Here is a 16,447-nt window from a genome sequence, read left to right as displayed (position 1 = left end):
AAGTTAGGGAAGCCCAGCAGGAGTAGAATCACAGAGGAGACTCAGCCACATCTAGAGGAGATCTGACCCCAAACAGAGGGACACAGAGAGAAACAACGGTTTCTTTCTTTCTCCCACCTCCAATCTCCCTCTACTGCCTCCCATTGGCCAAAACTGACTGGAATCCAGTTGACAAGGGAGGCTGGGATGTGGATTTGCATAAGCAGAGCAGAGGAAAGGGTAAAAGATGGATCTGTGAGTAAACAGGCAACAGACCAGCTTACAGAGGTTAAGTAACTTGCCCTTAGGTCACATAGGCAGCCTGACTTTAAATTCTGAGTACATAACACTCATCTATATTGTTTAATTATTATAAAGAGAAATAAGACTTTGAAGGAACATCCTATTTGACTCCTATCAATACCTCAGTTAATATTTTATATATATATATATATATATATATATATATATACAGAGAGAGAGAGTCACTATATATATATATATATATATAGTATGTGTCTGTATAGGCTACATATATTTGATCTCATCTTTTTCTTTGGGATTCCAGTGGTGTTCTTTCTCTTTTTGAATACACCAGAGTTTTAAAATATTATTTGCAATTCTTAAAAACAATAGCTAGGTTAGATGACTTCTCAGAACATATGCATTAGGTTAAGCGTATAAAGGGCACTGGGCTGGCTTTGCTCAGATACGTAATGCTTGTCAAGTCACCTCAACTCCCCAGGCCTCAGGTTCAACATGGGTAAAAAGAAAGGTGTATTTTTTTGTTTTTTGAGACAGAGTCTTGCTCTGTTGTCCAGGCTGGAGTGCAGTTGCGTGATCCCGACTCACTGCAACCTCTGCCTCCTGGGTTCAAGCGATCCTCAGCCTCCTGAGTAGCTGGGACTACAGGCATGCACCACCACACCCAGGTAATTTTTGTATTTTTAGTAGAGACAGGGTTTCACCACGTTGGCTTGGCTGGTCTTGAACCCCTGGCTTCAAGTGATCCACCCGCCTCAGCCTCCCAAAGTGCTGGGATTACAGGTATGAGCCACTGCACCTGGCCAGGAAAAGTGTATTCTTAATCATCCTTTAGGTCTTTTCCTGCTCTGTAGTCCCATTATTCCATATTCAGGGAGAGGCCAAATCTTTTGTTTTGGCCTCCAGGAAAAATACTAAAACCAAAACCAAGACAAGCATCAACCACAACATCAAAAGCGAAGAAGGCCCCTGCATACCGCAAGCCTGTGCTCACTGACCCAGCACACATTTTCTTTTCTCTGACATTTGACTTTCACATCGATTGCACTTGTTCACACATCCTTTAGCACAGTATGACCCACAATATGACAGTATGACCCATGGGATAAAGGGCATGTTTAAGTTGTTTATTAGACTTATGAATGTGACTCTAACATTCCTGCTCCCCAGGAGGGTATTTTTAGCTGTATTAGGTCATATGTTTTACTTGAGTTTACTGATTAGATAATCACAACCCATCTTTCTGTTCAGTAGAGTAAAACAATGGAATAAAAACAAACAACAATAACTATTATCTTCTTGCTTTTAATTGCTCTGTATTTTGCAATTGGCCAGTGTTGTAGGAAAATAACAAAATCTGTTTTTAAAAGTGCTTCGAGTTAAGAAAATAGAAAACATGTATTCCAAAGGAAAAAATAGAAAACATATTTATTAGCCCCAAGGAAAAAAAAAAAGACAACCATCTTTCCACTTTGATAAAATGGCAACCACATGAGTTGTCCAAGAGATTATACGAGGTTAGACTACTAATGTGGAGAGTGGAGGGGCAGAGAAATTCATTGACAGATGCTGAGAAATGAAGACTTATTGGATTCTGGTCTCCTAAACAGAAGAATGTGAGCTTTCCACCAGGACATAGTCATCAGAGCTTGGCCTCTCGGGTGACTTCTCAAGGAGTGTGGGGTGGGTTTGAGAGGGTGCTGACCTTCCCTTGATGTCTCCCTGCCTCTGTGGCCCATGAATTGCAGTGGCTGTTATGCCATCTCCCAGTTCCACAGAAAGAAAGTGCAATGTCAAGCTTAAAGTCTCCTGCCATTGTCTCCACTGCTTCCCTTTTTTCTGTATTTTGTGAGATGAGAGAGGAAAGAATAGGACCATCTTTGTTGCTTGCCATTCATTCATTTGCTCACTTAGTAAACATTTATCCCCTGCATGCCATGTGTCTAGAACTGAGCTAACAACAGAACCTTGCAGTAGGTCAGGGAGAGATAATGAGGACCAAGGAGGCCCTGGTGTCAACACATCCCAAACACAACCCTACAAATGCTTCAGAAAGAGGAAGATGAGTATTTGATTCCCCTTCGAGGCCATTTTTTATTGATACATAATAATTGTACATATTTATGAGGTACATGTGATAGTTGGATACATGCATGCAATGTGTAATGATCAAGTCAGGGCATTTGGGATATCCATCACCTCAACCATTGATTAATTTTTTTGTGTGTATTGGGAGCATTCTAAATCTCTTCTAGCTATTTTGAAATACGCAATAAATTATTGTTAACTATAGTCACCCTACTGTGCTATGGAGGCCATTTTGGCCTCATTTCCAATCAGAAATTAAATGGATGGCTCTATAATGTGTTCCTTTTACACTGTCCTTCATCATCTTCAACTATAGGGGACTGACATTTTAATGGCAATATGAGAGCTCAGAATAAAACTATCTTTTGATGACTCATTTAACTAACACTGAATTATAACAGAACCTCAGTGGATATGCACATGACATCCACATAGTTTGAGGACAAGTTCTTTTTGATCATTACTATTATCATCAATGTAAAATTAATTTATACTCACAGACCACTGCATGTGAAGTGCTGTCAAGCACAGGTAACATTTTGTTTTCTGTTATTGTGGGTCACAAAGACAAATGCTTTTTGTAACCTGCAACTGGTTTCCTTTCCCTGTTGCCCTCCTCTTCTCTCTCCCCTTGCCCTGTTGATTTTCATTTAATTATATAATTCTGTAGCACAACTGGAGAGAAATTAAATGGCAGGACTCTGAGACATAGGGCCTTGAAGTCACTAGAGAGAACCCCTAGGGAGAGTCAGGCACAATTCTGTGGCTCACAGTGTGCCTTCAGAGGGAATGATGTCTGCAGTAAGTTGGCCTCATATGCTTAGGGGATGGGGACGGGTAGGTCAAGTGACGCACGGGAGTTTATGTTTTTGTTGTGTTTCCTTATGGACACAGAATTTGGCTAAAGTTGTATCAAAGGTCATATAAGGGGGAGATGGCTCAAGCAGCCAGCTTCAGTGTGGGGAAGAGTCTGTAGCCCCCTCCCTGCCACTTGCATTCACTCTGCACACATTTTCCATGCAATTCCATAAGCCACGTTCTGTGCTCACTGTGGAGACACCTTCTGAGGGTATTAAATGTCAGTCCCTTTTAGGACTTGCTGAGATTGATCATTACAGCATCTCCTAGGATCTTAAATCCTTGTCCTAAATTTCTTCGAGGAAAGTGGTTTTAAAAACAGGTGGAACCTGAGAAGTCCTGGATGACTATTAACTAGCTCAAAGCGTGTCTGGTATTTTCTAAATCCATTTGGAGATCAATTAACCATTTCTTTTGTGCAAACTGCTCCCTTCTGAAAGTTTTTTATGGGCTCAGAATGCCCATTATATTGTTTCCTTTCATGGTTTTTTGTTAAGTTCAGTTTTTTTCCCTTTACTAAAGTAGCACTTTTTAATGGTCACATCAGTTTAGTGTTTCTTGGCTAAGGCAAATTGCTGTCACTTATGTGCTACCACTGCCTCAGGCCAGTTCTTTTTTCTGTTGGTGTTTAACCTAATAACACACTTCTGTGTCTCTCCTAATGGCATCTTGGCGATGATAATGGGCAGAAGCTCAATTAGGAAACACTATGAATAATACAATTTAGTCTCTCAGAATGTGCAGGATTTCCTGAAATGACAAAGGGATTTCATTTTCCCTTGTCCCCTACCATTCTAAATCCCTTCCTTGTTTGTGCTCCACCCGACCTACATCATTCTTCAAACACATTTCTCAGGTTATAAAAACAGCATCGTATGTGAGCCAACTCCTTACCTATTTGCCAATCCCAGGGCACCTTTAACAGTTCCTTATGCTCCATTATAGCTCTGCAAATTCAAAGAAAATGAACCTGATGAGCAAGATTAGAATGCACTATACTTTCTTTCTTTCTTTCTTTTTTTCCCCCACTTATCAGATGTATACAAATAATGAAGCAACCAGATGAATTTCAGAAAGAATTTTGGGTCATGCAGAAGCAAGTCTAATTAGGCAGACTGTGGTTTATCCCTGAAGAACCCGGTCGGTGTGTGAGGGTGTGCCACGGGGCCCTGGGGCGCTCAACCCTTCCTGCCCTTCTCACCCAAACAGTCTGCCTGCAGCCTTTGTTTCTGCTTGACAGATGCTTTCTGAAAAGCAAACGGTGAGGTTCAGAAAGCGTCTGTGCTTGCAGGTTTAATCAATTTTCTGATTGAGCGTTTTCTAGGGCAATGGTTCTCAAAGTTAAATGTACATGACAGCCATCTGGAGAGTGCGTTAAAATACACTGTTTCCTGGTCCCAACCCTAGAGATTCTGATTCAGAGATCCGGTGAGATCCATGGATGTGCATTTCTGGCAAGTTCTCATGTGATGTCAGTGCTGCTGGTCAGAGGACCATATTTTGAGAACCACTGATCTAGAAGAGAATGGGGAGGTGGTGTTGGCATCACTCCACCAGCATTACTTTGATTCCAGTGAACCCTCAATATATCCCACTTGCCAAGGACACCCTAGTGCCACTTCCATTATTTTGGTGGCATTGTCCCCCAAAGGGAACACTCAACTCTAATAGACTGTAACTGAAGCAAATGAGCACTAGATCTCTGAACATATTTTTTGGACTCAAGAATAATAACCCATAAAAGAAGCCATCTATCTACAAAATGTTGGCTATGAATAGTTGAACTACGTAATTCCTTTTCCTCTCACAAAGCTGAAGCACCAAATTTAGGAGCTTTAAAATGCCATCACTTTCAAAATGGACCCCAAATAAATCCTTCTCAGACTGTGCCTTGTTTTCTGTGAAGTTTTTCACCAGTATCTCAAGACACCAAAATTTGGAGGATTGTTGAAAACAGCCTATTTGTAAAACCTGTTTAAGGTGATGCCAAAATATCTTCCATAAATAATTTCAGACACTGAAACCATGCAATTAGAAAGTGCTTGCTTTGTAGAAAGAGATTGGTGAAATCAGAATTACCTGTTTGTAGAAAGAGACTCAGTAAAATTTGACTGGAGGTTATACTATCATTCTTTATGTCTTTCGTGAAGCTAAAATATTGGTCTTTACTGGTGGAAAATTGTTTTGATTGAAACTTATTCTCATAACAAATTCTGAGGCAATAGTCAGTGATGACTTATATGTTCCAGATGTAGAATTATTGCAAAACTGGTGCTTTTGACTTTGTGATGCTTAGTGAATGTCTGTATTATATCTTCACCTTTTTTAAGGAAAATAGAAATGCTAAATTCTAAGAGATAAATTTGAAATATGGTCCACTTTTGCAAATCCATGGGCAGTAAAATCACACATTTATAAAAGGGTAATTTTAAACCATAAGTTTTCTATTGGTGGTTGTCACTAGTAGACAGAATGTTCCTTTTTGGAAATGCATTGAATTGGGACATTTATGCTTAGTTTTTCTACTTCTCTAAGTAATAATCCACTCATGGGTTTCAGAGAATCAATCCTAATGCTTCTAATGCTTTCTTGCAAATTATCTACAATGTTTTATAAAACATTAAGTGTTTTGTAAAAATTTATATTAAACTTGTTTAATTTGGAGGTAATTTACTAATAAAGATATTGAGTTGGCAGATTTCATGAGTCCTTTGTACAGGAAGCTGGTGTCTGGATTCCAGCCTTGATTTTTACATCCCAAGAACAAAAATTGTAAGAATAAGTCTTGACAGTTCCTCTACTATCTATATTTCTTGTTATTTTTTACTCACAATTGAATTCCACTGAAAAATGCTCCAAAGAGACCAATCATTCCCAGGAATTCCACTCGGCTCAGAGTTCGGATGATGTATTCTTCCCAGACGTTAGAAATACCATAGAGTGTGGCTCCTCCTAAGACCAGAAGGTCCCCTACCAGCTTATTTTCCCCTAGGAACCAAACAAACAAACAAAGGGAGCATCATTAAAACTTTCTTAACAAGAATCTGGCATCAGCAAATTGAGCTTCCCTTGCCTATTCTATTTTGACATTTTTATAGAAGTCACGCAATTTCTAACTGAGATTTAGTAAAGTTTATTTATCTGTGCTCTAGACATGTTCTGATATAAAAAGGTTGCCTATGTTGAAAACAATTAGAAGTCTTCTCTAAGAAAGAGATCAGTCTCTTCCAGATCACACCCTCTCTACAAAGCCCACTATCTTCTGTCCAGGTATCAGATTTTTACTTATCAGATTTATACAAATATGAAGTGGCACGATCTTGGCTCACTGCAACCTCCACCTCCCAGGTTCTAAGGGATTCTCCTGCCTCAGCCTCCAGAGTAGCTGAGATTATAGGCACCTGCCACCACACCCAGCTAATGTCTATGAATATATGCTAACTCATGCACAAGTTATATTGGTTTCAGGACATTTTCCAGCAGTTTAGTGAACATGGTATAGAACAAACAGAAGCAGTATACATTTCCACCCTCTGCTATTCAGGGAGGGAAGCTATAACAGAAGCCGTCAAGACTATACTTTGACCATGGGCAAAATGTGTAACTGTTAGAAAATGAGAGTGAAAGGATTTATGGGTTGAAATTTTCAACTCCCCTGAAGTAAGTAACATAAGAGTGTAAATACATGTAATTCACTATCACATTAATATTTTTTCATTAAAAATTCTTTTTGTTTTAAACTCAATTTTGGGCTGGGTGTGGTGGCACACGCCTGTAATCCTAGCATTTTGGGAGGCCGAGGCGGGTGGATCACCTGACGTCAGGAGTTTGAGACCAGCCTGGCCAATATGGCAAAACCTTGCCTCTACTAAAACTACAAAAATTAGCTGGATGTGGTGGCGGGTGCCTGTAATCCCAGGTACTTGGGAGGCTGAGGCAGGAGAATCCCTCAGAATCCGGGAGTTGGAAGTTGCAGTGAGCCGAGATCGTACCACTTCACTCCAGCCTGGGGGAAAGAGCGAAATTCTGTCTCAAATAAATAAATAAATAAAAATAAACTCAATTTTGGTTGATTTAAAACAAAATAAATGCTTTACCCAGGTATTTCCTAGAATTGGGCAAACTTCCCACTCCAGGAAGTATGGAGCCAGGGAAGGGGGAGAGTAGAAATAAGCAGCTAGAATGGCCTCACTGGTGGGCTCTGTACCCAAGTGGTCTCTGGCTCTGTCCTGCATAAGTAAGCAGTGCAGGAGCTCAGCTGACCTGCAGCTCTGGGGCAGTGGAAGTTGAGGATGGGAAGGGTGCTTACTCCAGCGTGATTCTAAGGAAAGGACTCACGATAGCTTAGCCCTGGATTCCCCGATGAGCCTGGGTTCTCACTATTCAATGGGGAGCACTGAGTGTTCTTTAGGTAGTGGCTTCACATCAAAGATTCTGGGCAGGGCTTGCGGAAAGACTTTGGCATGTGGTCACCCTGGAAGATTCTATCTCTAAATGGTGCCACTTTTTCTAAGGCAACTTCCTTTTCCTGTCAAGGATTGGAGAGAGAGGGGAAGAGATCCTGAAGGCAGCATTGTGCTGGAGTCATCCTCAAGGGAATGGAGCTGAGAATGGGATTTTGTGAGAGCTGGAAGTTCTCTTTGGGTTCATGGGGAGTTAGGCATCACTGCCGAGGAGATGAGCTGAGAATTTGATGAGGCCCTAATGAGAAACCAGACTTGGTGAGAGGTCCCTGGGCAGATCTTTTAGGAAAATTAAGGTTGCTGTGACAGAATGTGAAATCTCTGGCAACTGATTAATCTTTTTTATGTGTCAACTATAAAATAATGACAAACTTTTAATTTTAAGTAGTTCATCTGAAGAATGACCCATAAAATAGAATGTATCTATAACTAAAATTGTAAAATTATAATGAACATGATCCAGTCTCTTTTCACTCAGAAGATATTTTAGAATCTTGTGATGACATGGGGTTATTATTATGAATATCAATTATTGTTGTACTAGTGAAGTGTGGAAGTGCTGCATAATATAATTCTTGGTTAATAAAATTAATTTTATAGAATGAATTGAAGAAAGCTAAATCATAATGAAATATTTTAATAGAAATTAGGGAAGCATCAATCTACCTTTTAAAAGTCCTAAAAAGAGGACACACTGTCTCAGTGAATAGTCTTACCAATATTTTTCAAACGCCACGCTGTTATGGCCTCTTCTGTTAACTAGCCTTTGACTGTAGGAAATATACTCATCAGTACTTTGAGTTTTCACCGATTCAGTAATAATTATTGATCATCACAACACAATTTTGTGTAACCACAAGTTCACAAATATTTTCTAAGTTATCACTAACAAAAAGATTAAATATTATTTATTATAATTTGCTGATAATTTGTCAGTTTTTAAGTCATTTGAAAGTAGGTACATATACATTAACATACATTAAAATTTAGTTAATTAAACATAACTAAATTAACCAGAACATAATTTTATCCAATTATATTATATAATGAAGTGCTTGATATAATAAAATGTGTAGGTATTAAGACTAATATTTTGTGCCTAAAATTTGTATCTAGTTAACTGGAAATTATAACATATTGCATTAATAACATATAAAATATTAACAAAGTTTATGCACAGTTAATGCAGTAGATACCTGACATGGTGATAGCAATTTTTGCACAATGTTCATGGGAAAAGTTATGCTGGAACGTCTGTCATTTATGTATGTATAAAACCACAATATGTGATAATGATTTATAAATTTTGGGTAAGTGGACATGTTTAAAATTATGAAATGTCTACCCAAACCAATAGTTCTCTCCCTCCTCTGAATTTCACAGCATTAGTATCTGTCTATGGCAACCACCATGCTCCACTCCTTGTCTGTTACTTGTTAACCTGTGTATCTCATCTCCCCGCAGCCAACTGTTCTCTTACAAATCATGGCTGAAGGACAGGGACTGTGGCTCACTCAGCTGTATATTCTGTGTGGTCTCCAGCATGAATCCTGGAGCATTATACATTCTCAATAAAAGGCTACATGAATTGAGCTGACTGAACAGGTCTTAATACATCCTACGGTAAATGTTTTCAGTGAGAACAGCTTTCAATTTATTGGTAGAGTTGGGTCTGATCACATCTCTATCACTTAACTAGCTGTGTAATACTGGGCAAACTACAGAGTCTTTCTGAACTTCAGTTTTCTTATCTTAAAATTACGTTACTGTGAGAATAAAATAAAATATGACATGTAAAATGCTTAGCATTGCATATGACACTTAGTAAGTGTTCACTAAATGGTAGTTTAAAAAAGTGAATAAATTATTTCTTGAAGCACCTGTCTCTTTGGGTTGGGCATTTCTCATTTTGGATTGCTCCTTGATTCTAATCAACCTAGTCATAATTGCTTTGCAAAAACTGGCTTTCCTTACTCGATTTTTGTTTAAGTACTAGAAACATCATGTTTGGAGACATGTTTTTATATGCGTGGTGGTGGGAGGAAAAAGGAAGGCTATTTGAAATCATGACTTACCACTAGGACAAGAAATAAATGTTGAGTTATACTATTCTAGAGTGTTGAAAGACTATTAATGCAGTTCCTGAAAATGTATCCATCCCATTGAATACATCTGCCTCTCAAATAGGAGGAACCAACTATCTTGTTTTCCAGGGACTCTGTTGGTTTTAGCACTAAAAGTTCCACATCTGGGGAACTTCTCCATTCTGGGCAACCTAGGGCAGTCACTTGCACTAATTTACTATGATAAAACGTCTTTACATTTGTTGTAGAAGTCACAATTATGGAAAAATAAGGACTAAGTGTTATAGCAAAAAGAATAATGGCTAAATTTCGTATCTGGGCCTAGTAATTTGGTGATGGTGTGCCCTTAAACATATTGCTTATCTACTCGGAGGCTTGATTTCTTCAGCTGCAAGAATGACAATAAAAATTCTTTGCATAGTTAGGAGGATTAAATGAAATAATACGTAATAAAGTACCTGGCACCTGTGGGCACTCAATAAAAAATGTCATTTTTACTTGATTGTGTTTGATTACCTGGCTCCTTGAAAATATTTTCTTTTCCTTGAAATAAATATAAAATTAAGTGTAATAAAAAATTATTGTTGGCATCTAACATCTTTGATAAATGAATTAAAAGATGCAATAAATATATTGTGTTAGAAAGGATCTTTTGAAGGGCAAGAAGGATATTTCATAACAAGGAGCTATTTTGATTAGGTTTTATCTTAATCTTATTACCTTCTAACCTTGTCTTTTATATCCAGTAAGTTTTCCCAGGCAAGTAGAGAAGTCCTGGTGCTGAATCTTTTCAACTTTACTAAGTCATTTTTACACACTCCAAGACATCTATAATAGTTATAATATTCTCAGAAGCCACTTCTATTGCCTGTTGCCCTGCACATCAGTAAATGCGGAGATGGTCTTTCGGAGGAGGCCTATACTGTTGACATGGAGCCAAGGTGACAAAGAGAATACACATATTAAGCCCACTGATTTTTTACCAGTAAGCTTGGAAAAGACATTTCCTTCAAGTGAGCTCAAAGGCATGGGAGCATCCTATAGTGGGTGACACTATAGGACACGTGACACACATAGAATGAGAACATAAGTGCTGTTTGCATCCTTCCCACCACATATATCACTCTATAGTCTCTAAGGCAGAGTCTTCCAGGCTGGGGACTAGGATGCTTTCTCTCTACCTCTGTCTAGAGTGGGAAAACTTGCTGGTCAAGTTTCATCAAAAGCCCTAATTCCTGGCACATCATTCTGTGCCCTGAAACTTATATTTTGTACATGAAGTACTTAATGCCATCTAAGAAGTTTCCTTCAGCCAGACTTAAATCAAAACAAAGAATTTCTGGATAGCTAATGAAGAAACATGCTGATGAAATGGAATTAAAGCAATTGCTTTAATTATAATGAAGTCAAAGAAACTTTGAAAGGGCCGACATCAATGTGCTTGGAGACAGAATTGTCAAAATCCCAAACGAAGATGAAACATAGATTAAGTATTATAAAAAGGATGAAGTCAGAGAGTCTCTTTTCCTGTGCAAAACTGTTAATACAGTGATGATAATTTTATTATTACTGTGATTTTTTTGAGATAGAGTCTTGCTCTGTTGCCCAGGCTAGAGTGCAGTGGTGCAATCATAGCTCACTATAACGTTAAACTCCTGGGCTCAAGCGATCCTCCCGCCTCAGCCTCCCAAGTGGCAGGACTATAGGTGCACACCACCATGCTGGCTAATTTTTTCTGTAGAGATGGGGTCTCACTATGTTGCCCAGGCTGATCTCGAACTCCTGGCCTCAAGTGACCCTCCTGCCTTGGCCTCTTGAGTCGCTGGGATTTCTGAATGTGCCTGGCCTGGTGATGACATCTTATATGGACTTGGATGCCTGACTTGTGTTCTGGTGAGTACCTGCAGTATTTTAGAAAAGTTTTGTGACCCTGGCTGATTAATGCAATTGAACCAACTCTGCCATAGAGGTGAAAAAAAAAGGAGTATTTTTGATAATGATATGTAACAATTTTAGGATTCTGTTGACCTCAAAACCAGTGGGGTTTTTTTCTTCTTTAAAAAAATATGTTCTCTGTGATGTCTTAAATTGCTGCCTACTTTAATATTTTTATAGAGGCAGAGCATGTCCAATCATAATTTTATAAAATGAGTCCTTGGATCCTATATCTGGGCTGGTCTTAAAACATCATTCTATGTACTTGGGCACCATTTCAATAGCACAGAAGGTGCTCCACAATGATAAAGCTTAATTCTGTTAACACTGATGCTTTGTATATCACAAAAGCAATGATGCTGTGGGCCTTAAGCAGATTCACATGGAGAAACCAAATTCCACTCCAGTATGTTTTAGCCACATCTACATTGTTTTTTTTAAAATGACACTTTGGAAAGACTCTCAAACAGACTTACTTTCTTTTTCTTAAGCAGTTTTGCTTCTTTTCTAACACTTCATTTAAAAGCAAAACAATATTTTTTTACAGGATTAATGAATACAATCTAGTGAAATCAATTCAAATTAGCTTAACATTCTAGGCTTAAATGTTCATCTTTATAGTTGACTATCAAATGCAAGATGATGGCCAAGATGAATGGCTGGGGTTCATGAAGATAGAGTTTTTATAACGAAGGGTACTTGCTTCTGCTTAGCCTGTGTTTACACAGTGTGTGGAAAGCTGAGAAAGTGTAATGAAATTACGACTTTAGGCCGGCCGCAGTGGCTTATGCCTGTAATCTTGGCACTTTGGGAGGCCGAGGCTGGTGGAGCACTTGAGGTCAAGAGTTCAAGACTAGCCTGGCCAATGTGGTGAAACCCTATCTCTACTAAAAATACAAAAATTAGCTGGGCATGGTGGCAGGTGCCTGTAATCCCAGCTACTTGGGAGGCTGAGGCAGGGGAATCACTTGAACCCAGGAGGTGGAGGTTGCAGTGAGCTGAAATTACGCCACTGCACTCCAGCCTGGGCAACAGAGCAGGACTCTGTCTCAAAAAAAAAAAAAATATATATATATATATATATATACACATACATATATGACTTTAGAACAACTGGCCACATTGTATAAGACAAAAATATTATCTGATTGGCCCAAAAAGATTATTCATATCAACATTACTACATGTATATAGCATAATATTGGCCCTTTCATATGACGTCTATCAATATGTCATGGAACCAGTGTTTCATAGAAGAGAATCTGGGAAACACTGAGGTATTTATTTTCAGATTTCTATTGAAGTGGGGACTGATGGTGTTGTGTAGGTGGTGTGGATGTGTGAGGCTGAGGCTGTCTCTCTTTTGTTCTTTGTTGTATCTTCAGCTCCCAGCAACATGGGACAGAGAAAGAGGCCTGCCCTGGAGGCCGGGGGCCTTGTGTTCCAGTCTCTGCTTTGTCAGCTCTGTGACTTTGGGCAACTCACTTGGTTTGGATGGATCTTGGTGTTCACATATGTCAATTACAAAGGAGTTGAACAAGGTCCTTTTCAGTTATAAAGTTCTATGGTACAACATACATGACATTGTTTCAGAGACTTAATGTGACCTTGTCTCATAAAGAGAAATGGTCCACTTTTGACTCTTTATCATCTAATTTCCTAGAAGAAAGGGCAATTCCAAGAACTATAGAAAAGTGGGTACTTTCTATCTCATTTCTAATGTTAACAAAGAAGGTCATTTTTTTTTTCTGTTCCAAAAACCCTTCTGTAGCAAAAATTTTGGTACATTTTAAAGAATTGCAATGCTTTAAAAAGGGTCTTCTGGAAATCACCCTGGCTCAGGGCTCCCCCAGCAGATTCACAGCAATTTGATGAGTGAATCATGCAGCTTTACCTTATGGGTTTATAAACTCTAATCGATACCAATAACCCCTCCTCGCAAAACAAATTAAAAACCATGTGTGAGGAGACTGAACTTAACTCTCTCTCCTAAAATTATGGAGCACTCCTAACTAGTCCTCAAACTTTATTTACTGGTGGGCCTATAAACTAACCTTCACCCAGTAGTTTGAAAGCTCAGTCTTTCTCCAGCTTGACAGAGAAAGGTTTGGGGTTGGGGAAATGTGTGGAAGGCCCTGTGGCTCAGGAGTGAATTAACTCATTACCACCAACTCTACCAAGGACCAGGGCTTGGGCCAGGCAGCTGGTTTCAGGAATGGATTGACCTCCAAAACATCTTCTTGGTAGGTCATGACTCTCACTTTTAAACACTGTCTGCATGTTTCTGAATGGATGCAGAAAGGGCGTGAAAGCTGTATTTTGCAAACTCATTCACTCAAGAAACATGCGTTAAGCACCTCCTGTGTGCCCTGTTTCAGGTGTGGGGAACAAACATGAACAGGACACAAATAATGGGAAATCCAGGTTCCTAAGGTCCCTGTTTTCACCCAACTGTGTGAACATTCCATTTCTTGCCTTGGCCTCACCCGCAGAGGTAAGGAACCTGGTGAGCATCTGAAGACTCACCTGCTCCCTGATGCCTTCCCACAAGCACATCTGCTCCCACCATGCAGCCCATTCCCAGGATGCAGACGACGATGCCGATGAAATGCACAGCCTTGTACCGGATCAGCAGGAAGAACCAGGAGAGCAAAATCACGACTGGGATCACAAAACAGTCCAGGAGCTATTGGGAGGGATGAAGGTAAACAACAACAGGAGATTCAGGAGGAAGCATTCCATGTAATAGGGAAAAGTAATTTAGTTCTGCAGAAAGGGTTCTGTCTTTCCCCTGAACCTGAGATTTTGTGTAGACCCAGACTTGTAGTTAAAACAGACTCTGAAATAAATGGAAATTAGCTTTATTTATTTACTTAATTGTAAACATCCCCCAAACTTTAAGGGAAAGGGGAGAAGGCAAATTGATAAGACGGGCTGGTGGTGAAGAGTCTCCTGCCTCCAGGTGCCGGGGCAGCTCTGCCTCCTGTCTTCTTCAGGGCCAGGCCATGTTCCATGGGAACACCTTTGGTTTGGGGAGAGTACACCCGGCCTTTTTACATTGTCCCCCTATTTTACGAGTAGATCTGGGAATGGGAGGTGAGGGTGCAGAGGTCTTATAATGTTTTATAAATTATTAGAAATTAGACAAAAGTTGAATTTAATTTCTCCTGGACAGCTGTCTTCCTGCTACCAGTAAAAATTGATCTGTTCTTGTCATTTCATTCTTAAAATAAAAAAAGTGCTTTAAATATAAATACAAATATGAGTCTCAAAAGTAGAAATACTTAAAAGAACTATTAGAAAAAAAATTTTTAAAGAAAGTTGAATAGAGTATAGCAAAAAAATTTGATTTCTTTTTTCATATATTTTGTACAAATAGTGAGATTCCATCTGACATGTAAGTCAAGGAGTTGATAGAGAATTTGCCCCAATTATGTAGAGAGATAATGTGGCAAAATGAGAAGACCCCTGTGCTAGGAGCCAGAAGACCTGAATTTGAGTACAGATCCTCATTTATAGCTGTGTGACCTTGGGCAAATCACAAGCTCAGGAGCCTCAAATTTCTGTTAGTAAAATGAAGATAACAACTTTCCCCAAAGATCGGTATGAACCTCAGAGATACTACATATGAAAGTAATTCTTTAATCACAAGGCCCTCATTGCTGGTCTACAACTCTGCTTTCAAACACATGCTTTGGGCTCCACGGAACTAATTCAGATTCTACCACACTGTGTTAAGACCTCTGGATACACTATACAAGACAGGGTCTCTCTTAGACAAAGTGATGTCACATAGAACTGCAAGTTCCTTGTACCACATGAGGAACTTATGATTTTCCAACCATCCAGTATATCTCCTTGCTGGAATTCTAAATAAGTGGCCTCTACCACCCAGCTGCCAGTACAGGGCAGTGATCCTCAATACTCCTTCACTTTTATTGCCTATATCCTATTGATTACCAAATTCTGCCAATTTAATCTTCCAAACATCTCTCGAATCTACTCATGCCACCCTCTCCCACTTCTGCCACCTAGACTGAGCTAACATCCTCTACTACATGGAACAAGCCTCTCCTTCATGCCCCAGGGCCTTCACTTATGTACACCCCTCCTTCTGGAGTGCTCCACTGCTTGAACTTCCTCCTCCTTTATCCTTCAGGCCTGCACTTATAATTTGCCTCCTCAGGAAAGCCTGTTAGATCCCCAGGCTAGGTCGAGTACTGTTTGATGCTTTTGTTGAATGCTGTACTTCTCCTCTGTAGTTCCAATTGTAATAGTACTTAATTAGTACAGGATTATTGGCATCAGAACACTGCAGGGATTAAGAGGAGTATTCAATAAGAGTCATTGAACAAATATATACAAAGATTTTTAATGACCAGAAACATCAAAATAGAGTCTCCAAGATTCACCGAAGGCTAGAAAAGGTTTGTGTATTTGCAAAGCATCCCTGAACATCAGAGTGGCTTCTTGGCACTGCAAATAGCATTCTGAATCCCCTCTATCCCCAAAGCTTTTTGTGACCAGGACAGATGCTCATGTGTCTCTGTGCACTGGTCTTCTCCTCTGCAAAATGAAACAAGCACTCAGAATAGTAAGCTATCACCGAGGTTGCTGAGATGATAAGGTGAGGAAGGACCATGTGAATGCTAAGTAGCACTGTGATGGCTGGGGGCTGAGCCCAAAGGTCACAGCACTCTTGGAGGGACTACAAGAAGGAGGTGGTGGCAGGTAGGATTGTACTACAGCACACAGTTGCTCACTGCAGTTAATTAG

The 16,447-nt window shown here is 39.5% G+C and overlaps 1 protein-coding gene across 1 annotated transcript in view; it reads right to left on the bottom strand.

Annotated features, from left to right (window-relative positions):
• The window catches only part of SLC35F1 (solute carrier family 35 member F1), a 401,279-nt gene that overhangs the window by 33,685 nt on the left and 351,147 nt on the right, over nt 1–16,447 (bottom strand). The window contains exons 4-6 of the mRNA XM_030809615.1: nt 14,198–14,357; nt 6,021–6,177; nt 4,084–4,136 (exon numbers count right to left, since the gene is read on the bottom strand). Coding sequence (XP_030665475.1) covers nt 4,084–4,136; nt 6,021–6,177; nt 14,198–14,357 — 370 coding nt within the window. The remainder of the gene's footprint in view (nt 1–4,083; nt 4,137–6,020; nt 6,178–14,197; nt 14,358–16,447) is intronic.

The sequence above is a fragment of the Nomascus leucogenys genome, chromosome 3 (genome assembly GCF_006542625.1).
Source record: "Nomascus leucogenys isolate Asia chromosome 3, Asia_NLE_v1, whole genome shotgun sequence".
Taxonomy (NCBI): Eukaryota; Metazoa; Chordata; class Mammalia; order Primates; family Hylobatidae; genus Nomascus; species Nomascus leucogenys.
This window is presented reverse-complemented; position numbering and strand designations above follow the sequence as displayed.